This window comes from Quercus suber, unplaced genomic scaffold (genome assembly GCF_002906115.3).
Source record: "Quercus suber isolate HL8 unplaced genomic scaffold, Cork oak 2.0 scaffold_89, whole genome shotgun sequence".
Classification (NCBI taxonomy): domain Eukaryota; kingdom Viridiplantae; phylum Streptophyta; class Magnoliopsida; order Fagales; family Fagaceae; genus Quercus; species Quercus suber.
The window spans coordinates 308,871-326,385 of record NW_027069554.1 but is presented as its reverse complement, the minus strand read 5'-3'; the positions used below and the strand labels follow the sequence as shown (position 1 = coordinate 326,385).

At 36.7% G+C, this 17,515-nt stretch overlaps 1 protein-coding gene across 5 annotated transcripts; it reads right to left on the bottom strand.

The window, feature by feature from the left end:
* On the bottom strand, window positions 1-16,625 carry LOC112036267 (uncharacterized). Of its 5 annotated transcripts, none has more exons than XM_024069068.2 (28): window positions 16,366-16,624; window positions 16,051-16,225; window positions 15,751-15,890; window positions 15,529-15,645; window positions 15,162-15,302; window positions 14,641-15,039; window positions 14,396-14,553; window positions 10,895-11,016; window positions 10,654-10,745; window positions 10,133-10,379; window positions 9,943-10,006; window positions 9,549-9,697; window positions 9,365-9,435; window positions 9,094-9,261; window positions 7,915-7,986; window positions 4,521-4,622; window positions 4,349-4,438; window positions 3,978-4,053; window positions 3,783-3,876; window positions 3,606-3,675; window positions 3,323-3,502; window positions 2,269-2,391; window positions 2,093-2,176; window positions 1,781-1,965; window positions 1,500-1,638; window positions 1,344-1,403; window positions 648-752; window positions 1-549 (listed from the first exon to the last, which is right to left on the bottom strand). In XM_024069068.2, exons 1-28 carry the CDS (start codon window positions 16,471-16,473, stop codon window positions 436-438), a joined length of 3,645 nt encoding a protein of 1,214 aa, XP_023924836.1. In that variant the 5' UTR covers window positions 16,474-16,624; the 3' UTR covers window positions 1-435. The 5 variants fall into 5 exon arrangements, with proteins under 5 accessions (XP_023924836.1, XP_023924837.1, XP_023924838.1 ...); XM_024069069.2 differs by having other exon boundaries at window positions 14,656-15,039; XM_024069070.2 differs by having other exon boundaries at window positions 14,665-15,039.
* Between the last annotated feature and the right edge of the window lie 890 nt (window positions 16,626-17,515).

Here is a 17,515-nt window from a genome sequence, read left to right as displayed (position 1 = left end):
TATTTAAGCAGGCTCTGCATGCATTTACATAACATATTCAAAAAGCCAATTCATAGTATCATATGGTGTAAGCGTCATTGCTTATTGTTCAATTCGAACAAACCCCATAAAGAATGACTACAAATATATGCACAGGGTCCTCTTTCTTTTTCTAAATTTAAAAAGACAGGATCTTTATGTTGATAGAAAGGAGATGGGGAACAAAACAAAAGCAGTGGAGCCAGGCCAAGACTTTGAAAAGGCTCTCACTCACTTTATTTCCACCATCACAAATCTAACTCAGGAATAAATTATTTAAGAACCTATAATTCATTTTACAGACAAAATGGCTCCCTAGCAAGCCCTAGAGGAGCAGCAAAATTCACCTAAAGCACAGCCTTAGAACCAAGAGCAGAGAATTATAAGGAGAAAAGAACTATTTGTACAGGATAGCCTTCACATGAAGTAGCTGAGAGCCTTTTTTCTTCTAGAACCCCCTTCACCATAGAGTTCATTCCATTGTAAAAGCTCAGTCATGTTCACAGACTCGGAAGAGACACTTGCACATACCTATATCCACATAAAAAGTACAGTACATATAAAAAAAAAGGCAATTAAAACAAGCAAAGGAAAATATTATATTAATTGATATTTAAGATTCGCTTTACCCGTTCATGAGCATATTTAAAGTCATCCATGTTTAAAGGCCGTATATCAGCACTGCCACTCAGAGCTGGGGCAGATCTACCTTCTGCTAAAGCTGCTTCGCGATCCTGTAAGTTTAACATATTGGATCAGAAAAGCTTTGCATCTAAACAAAGAGCACCTGCATAAGATGGTTATGAATCTAAGGGAAGAGGTACATGTTCTTCAGTTTTTCACTTCCATGCTTTACTTCACCTCAATTCTAAGTTTTATTTAATACCACAATCTAAGGGAACAGGAAAGTTAAAAAAGTGAAGCCAGTACGTGTTGAACACAATACCACAATCTCACACCATTCTTAAGAGGGGAGATTGTTCTATTTGAAATTGAGCTCATTGGCAAGAAAAGGTTGATGTATACAATGGTTCAAAACCAAATATGCCAGAAAGGAGCACACTACTGGACATTTCGTATATACTAATTTTTAAGCTCATTTTGTATCCAAAAACAATGGGTTGCAATTGACAATTTGAAGGTCGTCATATTCATTGGCATTTTGATCAGCAAACTCATGATATTAGTAAACTGGATTGACAGTTAAAGATTTGGTGCTACCAACCCCAAATAATTTTATAAACATCAAAAGTGACAGGGATGAGAACACTGTTGAGCAAGAATAAATTTCTAAACTGTCCGTTGATTGGATGGAAGAAACAAACCTTTTTTTCCTTTTCCAATATCTCTTTAATTGGACGGTGTGCAGCAGTTACACATAGATTCTGCAAGATGACAGAGCAAATATGATCAAAGTCACTCCACTTATTAAATAATAATAAAACCATCAACGACCAAAGAAACTAGTAACAAAAAAACACCTTCAAGTCACTTCCAGAGTATCCATCTGTCATACTTGCAACTGAATCAAAATCAAAACTGGGAGACAAGTCCTCTTTTGCCAGGATAACTTTTAGTATCTTTGCCCTATTTGGAGCGTCTGGCAAATTTACCATCAATCTGTGGAAGAAAACATGCCCAAAGTTACCAGAATGTTGAAATGATATAACCTAGCACAAGAAATGTGCATGCATGTAAGCACAGTAGTTTCTTATATACACATGCATGAGACTTTTGGGTCCAGTTTGACATGATGTTTTACCTACGCGGAAGCCTTCGAATGACTGCCTCATCAAGGTCAAAAGGCCTATTTGTGGCTGCAAGTACAAGAACCCGTTCTGTATCTTTTGTCCGTAAGCCATCCCAGTTCACCATAAACTCATTTTTCATTTTACGCATGGCCTCATGCTCCCCTGGATTTTCCCTCCGGCCCAACATGCTGTCAACCTATAAAAAGACCAAGCGAAAAAACAAAAATTGAGGATATTCAACATGAAAGTGTATAAAATGCTTACTTCAAATGCAACAAAACTACTATTCAACGTGCAAGGGTATAAAAAGGCAAAGAGCTTACTTCGTCAACAAATACCACACTAGGTGCAATTTTACTTGCTAGTGAGAAAACAGCTTTTACGTACTTCTCACCCTCACCAAACCACTGCAGTAAGGACAAGATTGTGAGTCTAAAATTATGAAATGAAGTCGTTAAAGAGATGTGTCATGATCGACAAGGAAATTATAATTGTTAACCTTAGACGTGATGCTTGACATGGAAATGTTGATGAAGTTTGCACCAGCTTCAGTAGCCACAGCCTTCGCAAGCATAGTCTTACCAGTTCCAGGGGGGCCAAATAATAGTATTCCCTTGCAGGGCTGGAAACAAAAGATGTACAGTGAGATAGTTCTTCTAGACATTCATAACAAAACAAGTTCAATACCATATATTTATACAAGTGTGGTGTTGCACCAGTATGTGTGCGTCAAATCTTAAAGAAGTGTTAAATTACCAATTCTCCCAAAATCTAAAGCAGTTAGGATAGAGTCAATTTAATCATTTAACCACATACTTCTAACACTCCCCTTCACATGTGAGCTCCAATTCCCTCTTAATAGGTGATGTCAAACACATGAGATTTTAAATGGGAGGTAGAGTGGAGGAGACAAGGATCAAACTCAAGACCTCCTACTCCGATACCATGTTAAATGACCAACTGTCCATGGAATGTTGCTTATAGCAAATTTATTAAGGAAAAAGAAGCATCCAAGGCCATGATCAAGAACTAAAATATGAAAAACCCAAATTGTAAGGGCAAAGACATAACAGTAAAAATTTTGAAACCTGCACTTTCATGTATGTAGATTACTTATGCAAAGATACATGTTCTTGCTTAATGCTAACTCATAAATAATAGATCAAGCATACATTATTTTTGCACAGAAAATCAGAAAGTCATAAGACATGATGTTCATTTTTTCAATAAAAGTTCTATTACCTATAAAAAAAATGTTACCAAAACTTGGGCAATCACAATGTGGCAAATTTAGGAGTAGAAGACATCAGCTTTTAAAACAATTTATATTTGATAATTTTGGTTAAAATATTTAAATTAAGAATACCAAAAACAAAAGGTGAAAATGAATAAGGTGTCCATTTAACTCGTTTATGATGGAAACAACATCCTAAAAGGAAAAGGTTTCCCTTAATTTAAAACACACACAATATAGAGTTATGAAAGATAAATAAATTGTAACACATCAATCTTTAAATGAAGAAGCACATTTTCTTTGAACTAAGAGATTAAACCTTAGTTAATTGTCCCTTGCAAAAAAGTTCAGGCCTTTGTAACGGAAGCATCACCAACTCCTTCAATGTATCCTTGACATTTTCAAGAGCTCCAATATCATCAAAAGTAACTCCAATGTCATTGGGTGGAATAACATCAGCTAGAAGCCTTTTCTCAAATTCATTTTCTGTTACAACATCCTGATTTCAGCCAAAACAATCAGTTTGATGATCATTAAATAATAGATATACTAAAGAAAACTAGTCAAAGGAATATCTCCTTGCAGGAAAGTGTAATAAGCACCTTAAGTGACTTCTTCAAGCTCTTAGATTCATTCTGGACAGCCTGCAAGATTCTAATGCCGTACTGGATGCTGCCAGAATTGCAATATGGCATTACAACTGTGTAATTTCCATCCAATAACTGATATTTCAGCCAACCACTATTTAAAATGATGGCAGCAAACAAACTATCAATTACCTCTCACTAGACAATACAAGCCTTGCATCAGGATCAGCTTCAGGATTCTGCATAAGATGATGGCTTAAAGCCCACCCAACTACCTTCTCTGCACCTGCAATACACAACAAAATATAATAGAATTTTAAAAAAATAATAATAATGATAATAAAACTGGCGAATCATCATGCCTTGATATAGAAGAATACAACATACTTTCATTTGTAAGTGTTTGGTCCTTAATGCATAATGTCTCGAGTCCTTCACATTCCATCCCACTCCGACCAAGAACCTACAAATAATGAACAGTAACTACGAGTATCATTTGCAAAACACTGCATGTTAACATACATACATTCAAAATATGAAAAATACTTTGAAAAAACACTAACATACAACGTTCAATTTAGAAAAATATGAAACTACACAGGTACTAACAACACAAGGTTTTCAAATTTAAACTTTTGCAGACTTTATCTATAATGCTAAATAACTAAAGAACCAATTTATCAAGTAATAGTATAATTTGTGTTAAAAGCAACAATAATGCTTATGATCTAAAATTTAAGAAAGGCAAAATTGCTCACAGTGCGCAGGTGATTCAGATTTCCTTTCATTTTGAGGGTTTCAGAATCTCGATCCAATTGGTGCTTCCATGATGCAAGAAGTGCTTCATCCTGCAATGAATTAATAAGCCTCCATAATATGTTGAGTAAGCAAAGCCAAGTAACTGATGGTAAGGAATCCACTACAACAGACCTGTGGCATGTGAATGGTTACTTTGTTGGGAAAAAGCTTAGTCAGATGTTTTGTCGTCTTTGGGACCTCCTTACCCCTGTCATGCAATCTTCCAAAACTATCCTGAGAAAATAAAAAGGCAGCAACATTAACAATTTCTGTCAGAAAGAGCACATTTTCCCAATTTCCATTCTGCAATCTGCACAAGCCCATAAAAATTAAGCTTGTGTATGTGCAAGAGAGAGCATAGACATTTTTCATAACATATAATGACAGGTTTTATGCAAAGACATTTATACATATAAACCAATAACTAGTGTGAAAGAAATCCAACTTTCCAACCACTCTCCCATGATATATCATAAACCAGTAATAGCCTAGACCTGCAAAAACTCATTAAAACTAATTGTGGACATGAGTCCCATATAAAATTTGAAGTCAATTCCCAAGATGACCCATAACAACATAACAGTGCCCTTATGTCTTCCCTCTTACTTCAGAATTGCACTTCAGTTATCAAAAGATTGTTCAATATTTGTAATAAAATATAGTTTTTGTACCTCCAGTCAAAATTAGAGCATAATGAAGTAGGCATATCATCATAAGAAAAATAAGGGGAATAAAGCCAAGGAAAAAAGATAGAAAGCATAGAATGAAAAGGTGTGATTCTTCCTCTCACTCAATATTACTCACAATAGACATAAAAGGGCTATAATTAATAAATAAAAAGTTCCTTTGTTTACCAAACCAGTTCTTCTATCCAAAAAGTAAATCCATAACGCTCTTGGGGACTACCGATGGACCCCAAACAGTGAAAATATAAAAGATTATAGCTCACGGGCCACATCACAATGCATGAAAAGATAATCCACAGTTTCACCATGACTTCTACACATACAGCACAGTCTACCAAAGATACACCTATCCTACTAAGGTTATAAGTTGTTAAAATTTTCCTGCATACTGTCATCCATACAAAAAATGTGCCTCTTCTTGAAGCCTACTGCACCAAAGGCACTTCTAAAGGAAAGACACCATTTGAACATCTCAAAACCTCTTAATAAGAATGGACGTTAAACTTACTATTGCTAACTAATCACCTTCAACCTAATCAGGGCATTCCCCTGGAAATGCTTAGAACATTAAACACAGAGTCTACTGATTCAAACTCCCAATCATTAAAAGCACAAATAAACCTGATATTCCAAGGGGAAGATCAGCCCCCCCCCCCCCCCCCCAAAATTCTAATTGTCCAAGTAAGAATTCATCAAGGCCTCCTCAACAGCAAGTGCATATAATTCCAAATGCAGCTCTTTCAACGATTGGTTCACACACCATATTTCATCACTCTTTGGCCATCCCCAATCACAAACTGAGTATAACCAGCAAATTACCCACCCTAATAATCTACATATATTCTTTCATACAACATTTTAGTCATTCTTACTTTGAACAATAGAAGGTTCAGGAAATTACTGTTCAACATCGCTGATTATAATAACACATACATTTCAAACTCCTTAGTAAAGTAAATAGCATAATACATCAGAAATGCAAGCTTCCTTGTCATTAGAACACACATACAACTGAGGATAGAGCCTTTTCTCTCCAACCCACTTATCATGCCAAAAAAGAATACGAGTGCCATCACCCACCACTAAGGCCACATGGTTGGAGAACCTCTCCCAAACATCATGAATACCCCGCCATAGACCACATCCGTGAGCCCTTCTACATATTTTAGTAGTCCACCCCCCTTGACCCTCTCCATATTTAGATGCAATAAGCCTCCTCCAAAGATTAGTGCCTTCTCCCCCAAACCTCCATAACCATTTCCTAACAAGGCTTTATTAAAATGCACTAACTTCCTGATCCCCAAACCACCCAAATCTATCAGTAAACACACCTTCTCCCAAGCCACCAAAAGGATATTTGAAACACTCCTCTAAAGAGCCCCATAAAAAATTTCTCTGAATACACTCGAATCTATCAGCCACAGCTACAAGAATGACAAATAATGATAGATAGTACGTATGAAGGCTCGAAAGAGTACTCTTCACCAGGGTAAGTCTACCCCCTATTGATAAATAAAGACGCTTCCATCCTGAAAGTTTCTTCTCCATCCTCTCCAAAAAAGGATTCCACACAGATGCTGTTTTGTATGGGGTGCCCAACGGCATACCCAAGTATTTCATAGGGATTTTCATAAAAGGGAAATAGGGGCTGCCTGCTCTTTCCTTGAGTTCATTCAATCTCAGATCCCTAGGGGTGGTGGGAGTGACACTTCTCACTGGTGTCTCAAAGGGAATGGCAAGTTTGATACCCGGTCCTATTACAATATCATTAGGGGTGCAGCTGCCTCCAATTTTCCGTGGAAGGGTGTTTGGAAAGCTCAGATCCTTAGGAGGGTGGCATTTTTTGTGTGGACAGCGATTCATGAGCAGATCCTTACGTTGGATAATCTTATGCTTAGGGGGCACATTTTGGTGAATAGGCATTGCATGTGCCATCGGAAAGAGGAAATTGTGGATCATCTTCTCCTCCATTGTCCGGTAGCTCACTCTTTGTGGGTTTATATGCTTCAGATCTTTGGGACACAATGGGTCATGCCAGACTTTGTGGAAAGCTTGGTGTATTGTTGGAGTTTTAGGTTGGGAAATTTAATTCAGACATACGGAATATGGTTCCTAGCTGTTTGATGTGGATTGTTTGGACGGAAAGAAATCAGCGCTCTTTTGAGGATACCGAGAAATCCTTGGTTCAATTACAAGCTCTATGCCAGAAGACTTTATTTGATTGGTCTAGGTGTTGGGGCTTCTCGGATTGCTCCACTATCTTCGAGTTTATTTCTTCTCTTAGTATTGCACTTTAAATTTGTTCTTGTTCTTTGTTGTTTGTTTGTTTGTTTGTTGCTTTTCCTTGTGTTCACCATCATGAACACCTTGTATTGGCTTACATTTTTTTTCAGTTTGTTTTAATACTATTCTTATTTCCTATCAAAAAAAAAGTTTCTTTTTGTCCAAAGCAACAAATATTTATGTCTTTCACATATATTAGACAGATATAGTAGCAAAAGGCAAGCAAAGAACAATGATGATATGTCAATAAATTACAAACATCAAAATCAGAATAAAATTTATGTAAAATTGGAAATGCCTCCATAAAGGATTATGCACCCAAAAAAAAAAAACCAGAAAAAACTGATAATACAAGCAGGAAGATTTTTTAACCAAAAAATCTTCATAATCCTAGAAAAATTTATTGAAACTGAACATCCAGGAAGCAGTACCATTATAAGGCACATTTCTGCTTCAGAGAGAACCACCCACATTCACAATAGGAAAACATCAACCAAAACTTGCACAACTTCAAGGAAAAATGGAAACCCATGAACTATCTAGAGACTAAGCATTACCGGGAAAGCCAAGTCAAGAAGAGCAGTTTGATTGCTGCCAAATTTTGTGAAAAGAAGACCACCAGGATGTGACTGCAAGAAAAAATATATATGGTAAGAAGAAAACAGATCTACATGAGGAAGCCATAAGAAATGTTTAAAATGCAAGATACAAGCAAAATTCATTGGCTCCCCCACAAATCCAAGGTGTCACTCTACTTGACTGCAATGACCTCTTTATCATGCTTCTTTAGCTTTCTCTACTCATCTGAAATAACAATTAACTCACCACACCTATTGCTACCCAGGATAGTACATTGCTCTCTTAAGCAGCACAATAACAGGTATAAAGGAATGCCGCTTAGATGGTAGGTTTACACCATCACAGTAAGCAGCAAAAAATATTGGAGTAGAATGTGCCGAGTAGTTCTCCAAGCAAGTCAGATTTTCAACTCTCTCAGATTGGTATACTCCTAGGCCTTGGTAGGCAGACCCCTCCTGAACCCATTCCCAGACCAAGGCAGTTGGTCCTTCCTCCAGGCATTCCAAATAGACTAGGAGGCATCGTAAAACCTTTTCTTTAGTGTTAACACCTATGCTACTGATATCCTCCTAGCATCAATGAATGACGGTCAGCATTACTACTTTTTAACCTAGTACCTAATATTCATATCGACATAAGTTCCTGATTTAGTAATTGTTAAAAGTAATAATAATTAAATTAAATTAAATAATTAAAATTAAAATTAAAAAAACCCTCATAATAAGTGCACAAAAAAATAAGTAAAATATTTAGAACCGCAGCAACTAGGTGTAGAAATGCAAAACAGGTATATAAGTCATTTCAAGCAGCATGATCTACATAATGTATAACACAAGTGCCAGAAAATTGTGATAATAAAGGCCAAATTTATGTCATATTCAACAAAGACATAAATTTTTTTTTGATAAGTAAACAAAGACATAAATGATGTATGTATGTAAGAATATAGACATGCATTATGTTCAATACATGTCGTAAAAGCTATTGTAATCTTTATTCATCATTTCTATTTTAAAGTTGAGGAAAGATGAAGTTGAGACTCAAGCTGTACCTCATCTCACATTGCATTTAATTATACAAGCATATCAGACCATATAATTGAAGGTAAAATGAAATCCCCAGCATGATTGATAAATTTGTAACAATGCAAACATTACCTTCTCCTTGCGATTGTCAGTATGAGTGTGTGAACCAATTACAACCACGTTATCAGGAAGCTTGTCAAGTTTGCTTCTGAATGTTGAAATTTCATTTCCTACAATGGATTTCTCAGCATCTTTCATAAACAGAATGAAAGGCGAGCTTCTGCTCTCACTTAATACAACCTGGCAATAAGATGTTAAAAGTCATCCACAAGCTAATGAAAATATTATTCATAAAAGAGAATCTAAATAGAATCAATTGTTTAGAACAAGGAAGAAAATCTACCTCAAACAAAGTGTTAATAAGCAACTTGTCCAATTCTTCTACGCTCGGGCCATCCGAACGAAGATCAGAAACTAGAGAGAGAGAGAGAAAGAGAGATTCAACGTATAACAATAGAAAATGACGAAAATAATAAGACATCTTATGAGGTCTAAGCCTGTGAAAATGGTGTGACAGTAAAATTTACCATTGCAGAAGAATCCGTAACCTGCCTCACACCGACCTCCAAGATCAACCCCATCTGGTATAGGTTTATCAAACCTAACCCCAACTTTTGACCACGGATTCTCCTCAAAAACTAATACCACCTTTCCACGGGCTCCACTAGACGGGCCCCTACATGTTAAGTTGACAAAGCATGTGTTACAGCAGAACCACCTTAAAAGTTCATGTTGTGCAAAAATAAACACAAAAAAAGGCCATATAATATTAAGTTTAGATAGAAAGAGAGCCTAAGCATGAATTCCCTCAGAAGAATACAAGTGAATAACAAAAACAATCAAATGGGAAAAGAGTATATGAAACTGAAGCATCCATAAAAGATGATAATATAGCACTGGCAATTATTCACAAAGATTTACCGTGAAGAAGATGCTGCTGTATACATGCCACCAGAAACTGAACCATTAAATTTTACTCTATCACCTGCACATATCATATTTGTAGAAATGAATCCAGAGAAAACAAAAGGAAATCCAAACATCCAAAAAGTATGGAAAACTAGAAATTCACATGCAAAGGCCATTTCTAAATATAATGCAAAAAGTATACCTAGTTTAAACAAGTCATTCTTAGATGCCCCAGAAGAAGAGGGTACAGTGTCTGTCTCCATCTTAGGCTGAGATTCCAAGCCAGAAGGAGAAGGTGCATTTGAAGAGCCAGGTATATCTGCTTCACCTGCTGATGGATCCATGCTCGCAGCCAAGTCCATGGGTAAAGGATTTTGTTTGCCACAGTTGCAAGATTTCTCTGCATTATTTCCATCTTTCAGCAGCTCTGCTTCCTTCGAAGATAACCCCTACATGTTTGTTATTAATATTCCAATCAATTAGCCTGATCATCTCTGGTAAATAAACAAACAAAACATCAAAAGAGAAATCAGACAATGAATACAAAAACTAAATAAAATTACAGCAAATCATTGTACCATGCGTGAATGATCAATTTAGTCACTGGGTATCATAAAAACAGCAAGTAAGGAAAGAGGAAGAGCTTAATTCCAGAAATATCAAATAGAAAATAGGTATAACTGTAATTCTAATATCAGAGTCAAGAAAGTAATTTTATCTTACACCCAACAATGAATGGCTATCAAATATGAGCAACTTAGCCCCAAAGTAATTAGCAAGTGCCTTTGCCAACATCTCCTGATATATCTCCGACCCTGTAAAGAGGTTCAAAAACAAAACAAAAAATTGCAGTTCAATTTTCTGGAATGTAAACCACCAATCTAGCCTCAACATCTATTGATATATCTCAAACCCTACACCCTAGAGATTATAATTGGTTTTTAAAAAAAAAATATGCACAAACCTGCAGGACCAGAGAGCAAAATTCGCGGATTCACAGTAGTAAGCTCCGAGGTATACTTTGCATGTTCTTTATGCTTCAAGTGTATAAATGAAGCTGCAATCAGCACATTTCTTGTGTTCTCACTGCAAGAGTAAAAAATAAAAAATAAAAAATGAAACCACAAGTTATGATTGCAGAATTCAATATCAAAAACCATCCAACATCTTGTCTACCAGTCAGCCAATGGACACACTAAAACTCACTCATATATGTAATCTAGTTAGGAAACAACAACACACTTGGTTATCTACCAATCATTTAATCAGCTAATCTCCACGGTTGAATGAAACCAAATGAATAACGAAAAAAATAAACAAAATGATAAATAAATGGTATCAAGCCTTTGGGCTAAATGGCACACTTCCACCCCCAATAAGCATGGGGCAGTGGGTGAGAGTGGGTGTTTGAATCTAGGAAGCACAGACAAGGACACAAGTACAGGTAAAACACGGCGACACAAGCATTTTCTGAAAAATTATAACATGAGACCATACGACACTGGTTTGACATAAGTACAACACAGGTACGACACCCTAAATTAAGGGTACGTGCTCCCTAGGCTTGAATTTTCTGGGGTGCATGAGTATCTAGTATTTACCTTAAAAAAAAAAAAAGGGGTATCAGAGCTTAAAAATTCACAACATCAAACCCAAGAAGACTTCAAATAGAAGCAAGTTGTTTTGCACTACAAATTGGCTTCCCAAAATAGATGGTTCACAGAACACTGAAATTAATGTCAAGAGAAATGGATCCCTGCCTCATAGTCCATAAGCTCAACTCATCAAGAGGATATGTCCTAATTCTCGAAACCTGTCTCATGTTGAGGGCAGGAAACAAGAAATATAAGCAAGCTTCTGCTACCTTTTGATTCCCCCACACTGCATTTAGCATGAGATAATCCTTTTGGAGGAAATAAGATCCCTAGAAGTGAATTATAGCCAAAGTAACTCCATGAAAGAAACCCAATAGCAGAAAATCATATTGATTTGAAAATGTGGAGATTGATTAAATTCTAAGCTTGAAATACCAACATTATTTGTTTCTTAATAGAAAATAGAAAACTATTATGACAAAGGCAAATGATTAAAGCACATAAATTTGGATAAAGACCATTCATCTCAAAGAGGACAGGAAAAGGGAAGAAATTTCATCATGACATAGTCCTAAGGAAAACATTAAAAAAAAAAAAAAAAAAAAAACCTCTAATATCCAGAAAATCCGCTTCAGAATTTTCAAACAAATGAGATCGAGGCATTATCTTGACAAGATCAGGTGCCTCATTGTAAACCAGGGGCCTCATACCATCCCCTATTTATCTTATTATACTGTTACAATCTCCTCCTACTAAATAAAAGAAATAAATGAACCTTTACTTCATAAGGTAACACACCACTTTCATTTTTAATTTAGACCTAGAATATTAGGTATAAAGGCCACACTACAGCAATTCAAAGCAGCTTCACAACCTACTCCGTTCAATTATAAATAGGTAAAACTTAAGTACAATACCTTAGGTGGAGCACTTTAGGTTTTCCAATTAAATTCAAGCATTTAGTTGCATTGAATTTAATCATCCTTGTAAAAGATAATACTATTTGTTTTTTATTGGTAGGATGGGACAAGGCATGCAGGCTAGTGGTGGTTTAGGGATAAGGAAGATTACCACCTTCAATAAAGCTCTCTTGGGAAAGAGGTTGTGGAAGTTTGGGATCAAGGATACATGTGATAGCTTCAAAGTTTGGGGAGGAAAGGGTGGGTTGGACTTCAAAGTTGGGTGGTGGTTCTCGTGGTTGTGGTCTTTGGAGGAGCATTAAAATGGGTTGGGAGAAGTTTCACTAGCACATTCAATCTGAAGTTGGAGTGGAGTATCAAGTTTGTTTTGACATGACTCTCAGTGGGGTGATCAACCTCTAAAAGAAGTTGACCCAGTTTTGTACAATATTTCTACTAATCAGGAGGCTCTAGTAGAGTCTCTAATGGTGAGATAGGATGTGGGGACAAGGAGGTGTTGGGATGTGAGATTCTTCCGGGATTTCAACAGTTGAGAGTTGGATTTGGTGGATGCCTTTATTCCTCTTTTGGACTCTCATATTCCTCCCAGTGAAGGCAGAGACTGGGTGAGTTGTTTGTTCTTATTATTATGATTTGCGGGGATCCACTTCTTTCAATTTCCCTAGGAAAGTTATTTGGAGTATTAAGGCTCTCAGACAAGTTTCTTTCTTTGTTTGGACAGCAGCGTGGGGAAAGACACTAGTGATGACCTTGGGAGGAGGGGTTATACCTAAGTGGATTCGAACTGTATGTGCCAGAGTAGTGGGAAGGCAGTGGATCACCTTTTGCTCCATTGCAGTGTAGCCTATCAGTTATGAAGCTTTACTTTAGTTTGTTTGGGGTGGAGTCTCTTGGGTTTTACGTGGGAGTGAATGGACTTTTGTTTGCTTGGTGGAATTGGTTCAGGAAGTACTCTGGGTATTTGGAATTTGGAGCCACTGTGTTTGATGTGGATTATTTGGACGGAGCATAACAGACGTACATTTGAGGATTTGGAGAACTTGGAGGACCAGCCTTTCGACTTATTTGTAGGCACTTTGTTTGAACGGTCTCATACATGGGGATTCACATCTAGTGACCCCATTCTCATGTTTATAGACTCTCTTTCTTATTGTACATAATTTTTTTTGTTTTCTTTAGACTACTTTGTGCTTTTTGTAGAAAGTAGTATTTTTTCAATAAAATTATTCTTACTTATCACAATTTATTGGTTAATGCAACCAAGTGCTTAAATTCAATTGGGGAACCTAATATACTGCACCTAAGATGTTGCACCTAAATTTTATCCACTATAAATTAACACGATTGATTTTTATTCCTTTATTGAGGAAAGGTAACTTGAAAGCTATGATTTGATAGCCAAAAGCTACAGCTAAAGTAAAAAAGGACACAAAATAAAGGAATTTTCCATAACGAAAATCTAGACTAACAGGGCCCTTTTCTAGAAGGATTTGTGATATCTTATAATTTTTAGGTTTCTACCCAAGACAAAGGCATCAACCAAGCCACATTATTCCCGAAATCTCTTTTTTTACAACGTTAATTTACACCCATTATTATTTGAAATACAGTAACATAGAAGCATTGGTCTAATAGACAAATCAAGTCAGCCAACAAAAATTTAGTTTCCAGAAACCATAAGACACATTTCAAAATTACGCAATATATGTTATCCACTAGACAAGAGCTGCCTACATAGAACCTGGGGATGGGGGGGCCTACATGAATAAAGGAAATAAGGAAAACAAGTCAAAATATTAAGCAAATCATTACAATTCCCTGTATTTTTATTTTTTTATTTTTTTATAAATATTCCGCATAATTAAATTGTACACAACACACAGACATACGTATCTAAAAGATTAGAAGAGATATAATTAATCAAGACATAGTAAAATGAAAGAATCATACCTTAAATAATATGGGAAGTTGTCAAATGAAACGTCTAAGTTCCTGCCATCAAGAATGCCTAAGAGAACTTCTTCTCGAAATACCGCACACCGCACAGACATACCTGATGTTGATGTTGGCTGCGAATCCCTCATCCACTCGTTTCTTTCTTCCAAAACCTGTTTAAACATACTTTTGCTCAATTTTAGTGTACAACTAGTTGATCGAGCTAACATCCTGAACAAAGGCCTTAGCAAATCATTCACCCCAGAGAATTTTACATTGCCTGCCTCTATGCCAGAGTCCGGGTTGCAATCATGAGGAGAGTTCCTGTTGGTGGTTCCAGTTTCTGCAGCTTTATCACTCCCGGTGTTTGGTGCCGAGTTGCATTCCAGGCCATCAAGCTCAACCTCTGTGCCATCCTGAACAACGGATTGAGCAGGCACCTCAGTACCCTGGTTGACTTTAGTGGTAGTTTGAGTTGGAGACTTCCAACGTGATAGATCTTGTCTCATGCTGGAAAGGCCCGAAAGGGATGCCAGTATGGAAGCTCCAGCTACAGCTGAAGGATCCCCCGCCCTCCTTTCAAAATGCAGAAGCTTCCCAACACCACTTTGAACCTCTGCACCTTTGGCTGCAACCTCAGGCACGGGATGCTGAAATATCTATGTTGACAAGAATTAAGGTGCCCATGAACAGAGTCACAAACACACATGCATAGCTACACGCAGGAAAACACAAGGAAGAATATAACAAAGAACCGTCCAAGAACCAAAGATAAGGATACATAAGCATGGTTTGCTCCAAACACCACCTCATCACCCGAGTTGAGCATGCAGCTGCTACTCCTCTTGATAGTTGTCCCATTTACTTGCACCAGTCCCTTGCTCCCCATAATTTCTAGCACAGCTGAGTCACTACCATCGCGCTGATCATGTCCAGAAACAATGAGTACTCATACTGCATGTACATATCTCTAAGGCTTTCATCTCCAAAAAGATAGAAAACCAAAGTACTTACACCCAAGTACAATCACAAATACATATATGTGCTTGCTTGTTACTCACTTAATTGTCATCAAAACCATGCCTAATTTCATAACTATCCTACAAAACTTCTAACTATGTAAAATTATACTGATACACAAGGTATACCTGGGTGTGCTTTATTCTGCATAGACTCCCACTAATAGTGTGATCCTTCAATGATAAACCGCAGTTTCTACTCGACCCAATCATGAAGTTATCAGAGCAAATCGAAATATTCAGATTCTGCGGCATATAATCAAACAATTACCACACAAAAAAATGAAAACCCACTTCCCAACTCAATTCAACCTTATAAAAAAAAAACAAAAACAAAAACACAATCCCAACCTGTGCAGACTGTGATAGAAGCTTGCACCACGGGGTCGAAGGCTCGTAGGTCGAAGCCGGGTTTCGCTTCTGATATACACTCCACGAAGAGAACGAACTCCTCGGCTTATCAACTGTCGAAATCGGATTCGGCGTATCTCCTAAAATAAAAAAAGAACAAAACTTTCAACTTCGAGTTTCGATAATCGTAAAGTTTTGACCGAATCGAAACGCACAGACAAAGAAATGATAAAGCTTTGAGCACAGTGAGAGAGTGATAGAGCGAAACAATGAAGAAGAAAAAAAAAATAAAGAACTCACCGTCGGCGATCGGAGCATCAACGGCGGTGGCTGGCGCGACCTCGTCTTTCTGAGTACTCACGGCGTCTTCTCCGACGATCGGAGCATTTTCCGACGGATCTGCCGTCGACGGCTCGCACAATTCTTTTGAATTCTCCACCACCGCTTGAGTCGGTTTCTCTCCGCCATTCTCGACCTGAAAATTCCACAACTTTCCGTCAAGAACACAAGCCCTAGACCAAAACGACACCGTACAAATCACAAAAACAAAAAATCGAAAATCTTGAGCGTTGAATTTCATTTCTTTAAAAAAAATAAAAAAATAAAAAAAAAAACCTTTTGACGCTTTGGTGAAGGAGGCTTATCTTCAGAGGAAGATGATCTTTTACTGTTGTTGTTGTTGGTGTTACCAGAGAGAGATCCACTTCTTCTTGTTGAAACCATGCCTCTCTCTCTCTCTCTCTTTCTTTCTCACTCTCTCTCTCTCTTCTAGTCTTGTTTTTTTGTTTGGTTTTTTTCTTTTTCTTTTTGCCTCTCAATGTTAATGTGAGAGAGAGAAATGACAGAAAAGAGAGCGTGTGAGAGAGAAAGGGATATTATAGGAGATAGATTGTAGTATGAAATTTATTGTTTTGTTTTTGTTTACCAAAATAAAATAGAACTTTATTGTTTCCTACCAAAAATAAGAAAACTTCATTATGCAATTTTGTTAATTTGTGTTTTTTTTTTTTTGGGTTAAATTTGAATATTTGGGCTTATCTTTTCTTTTCTTTTTTGAAAAAATTCTCAAAAAAGTTCAAAATGACTGAAAATATCCTTATCGTTATCTAGTAGATGAGGACGGATTGCGTTTCAAACGACATCTATAGGCCGGAGTTAGGTGGATGACATGGCACGAGTTTCCTTTTTTTCTCTTTTTTTTTTTTTTTTTTTTTTTTTTCAAGTGTTATATCAACATTTTTCATCTGTTATATGATGATAATGATTCTTTTCTTAAGAATTTTGAAGGTGAAAGAGTTACTTTGAGAGTCTTAGTGATGGAATCATTAAGTCATAATCCGTTGAATAATTGTATCATCGACTATTTACTTGTCTTAGTGTGATGAAGCTTATTTTGAGTTTATTGGATTTTTGTCGCTTCTAATGTTGTTGTTAAGTAGTCCATCGAACTTTCTTCGATTGGACCCATACCAATTTTTCCCTATGCAAATGACAATCCATTGATTTTTGTCAACTTTTGTCATTCCTTTCTCCCATTTCATGTTTATTCATTTCCAATACTTTATACATATACATGGAATTTTTTCAAGTACTCATGGTATATTTTCCTCTCACATGAATGGTGAATCATACTGATTAAATTCATAAGAAAGCCTATTATTCATACGAGATGAGTGAGTGATGTATTATTCATACGAGATGAGTGAATATTACATCACTGTATTTTAGAAGTACCAAACGGTTACTCTCCGTCCATTCCATTCAA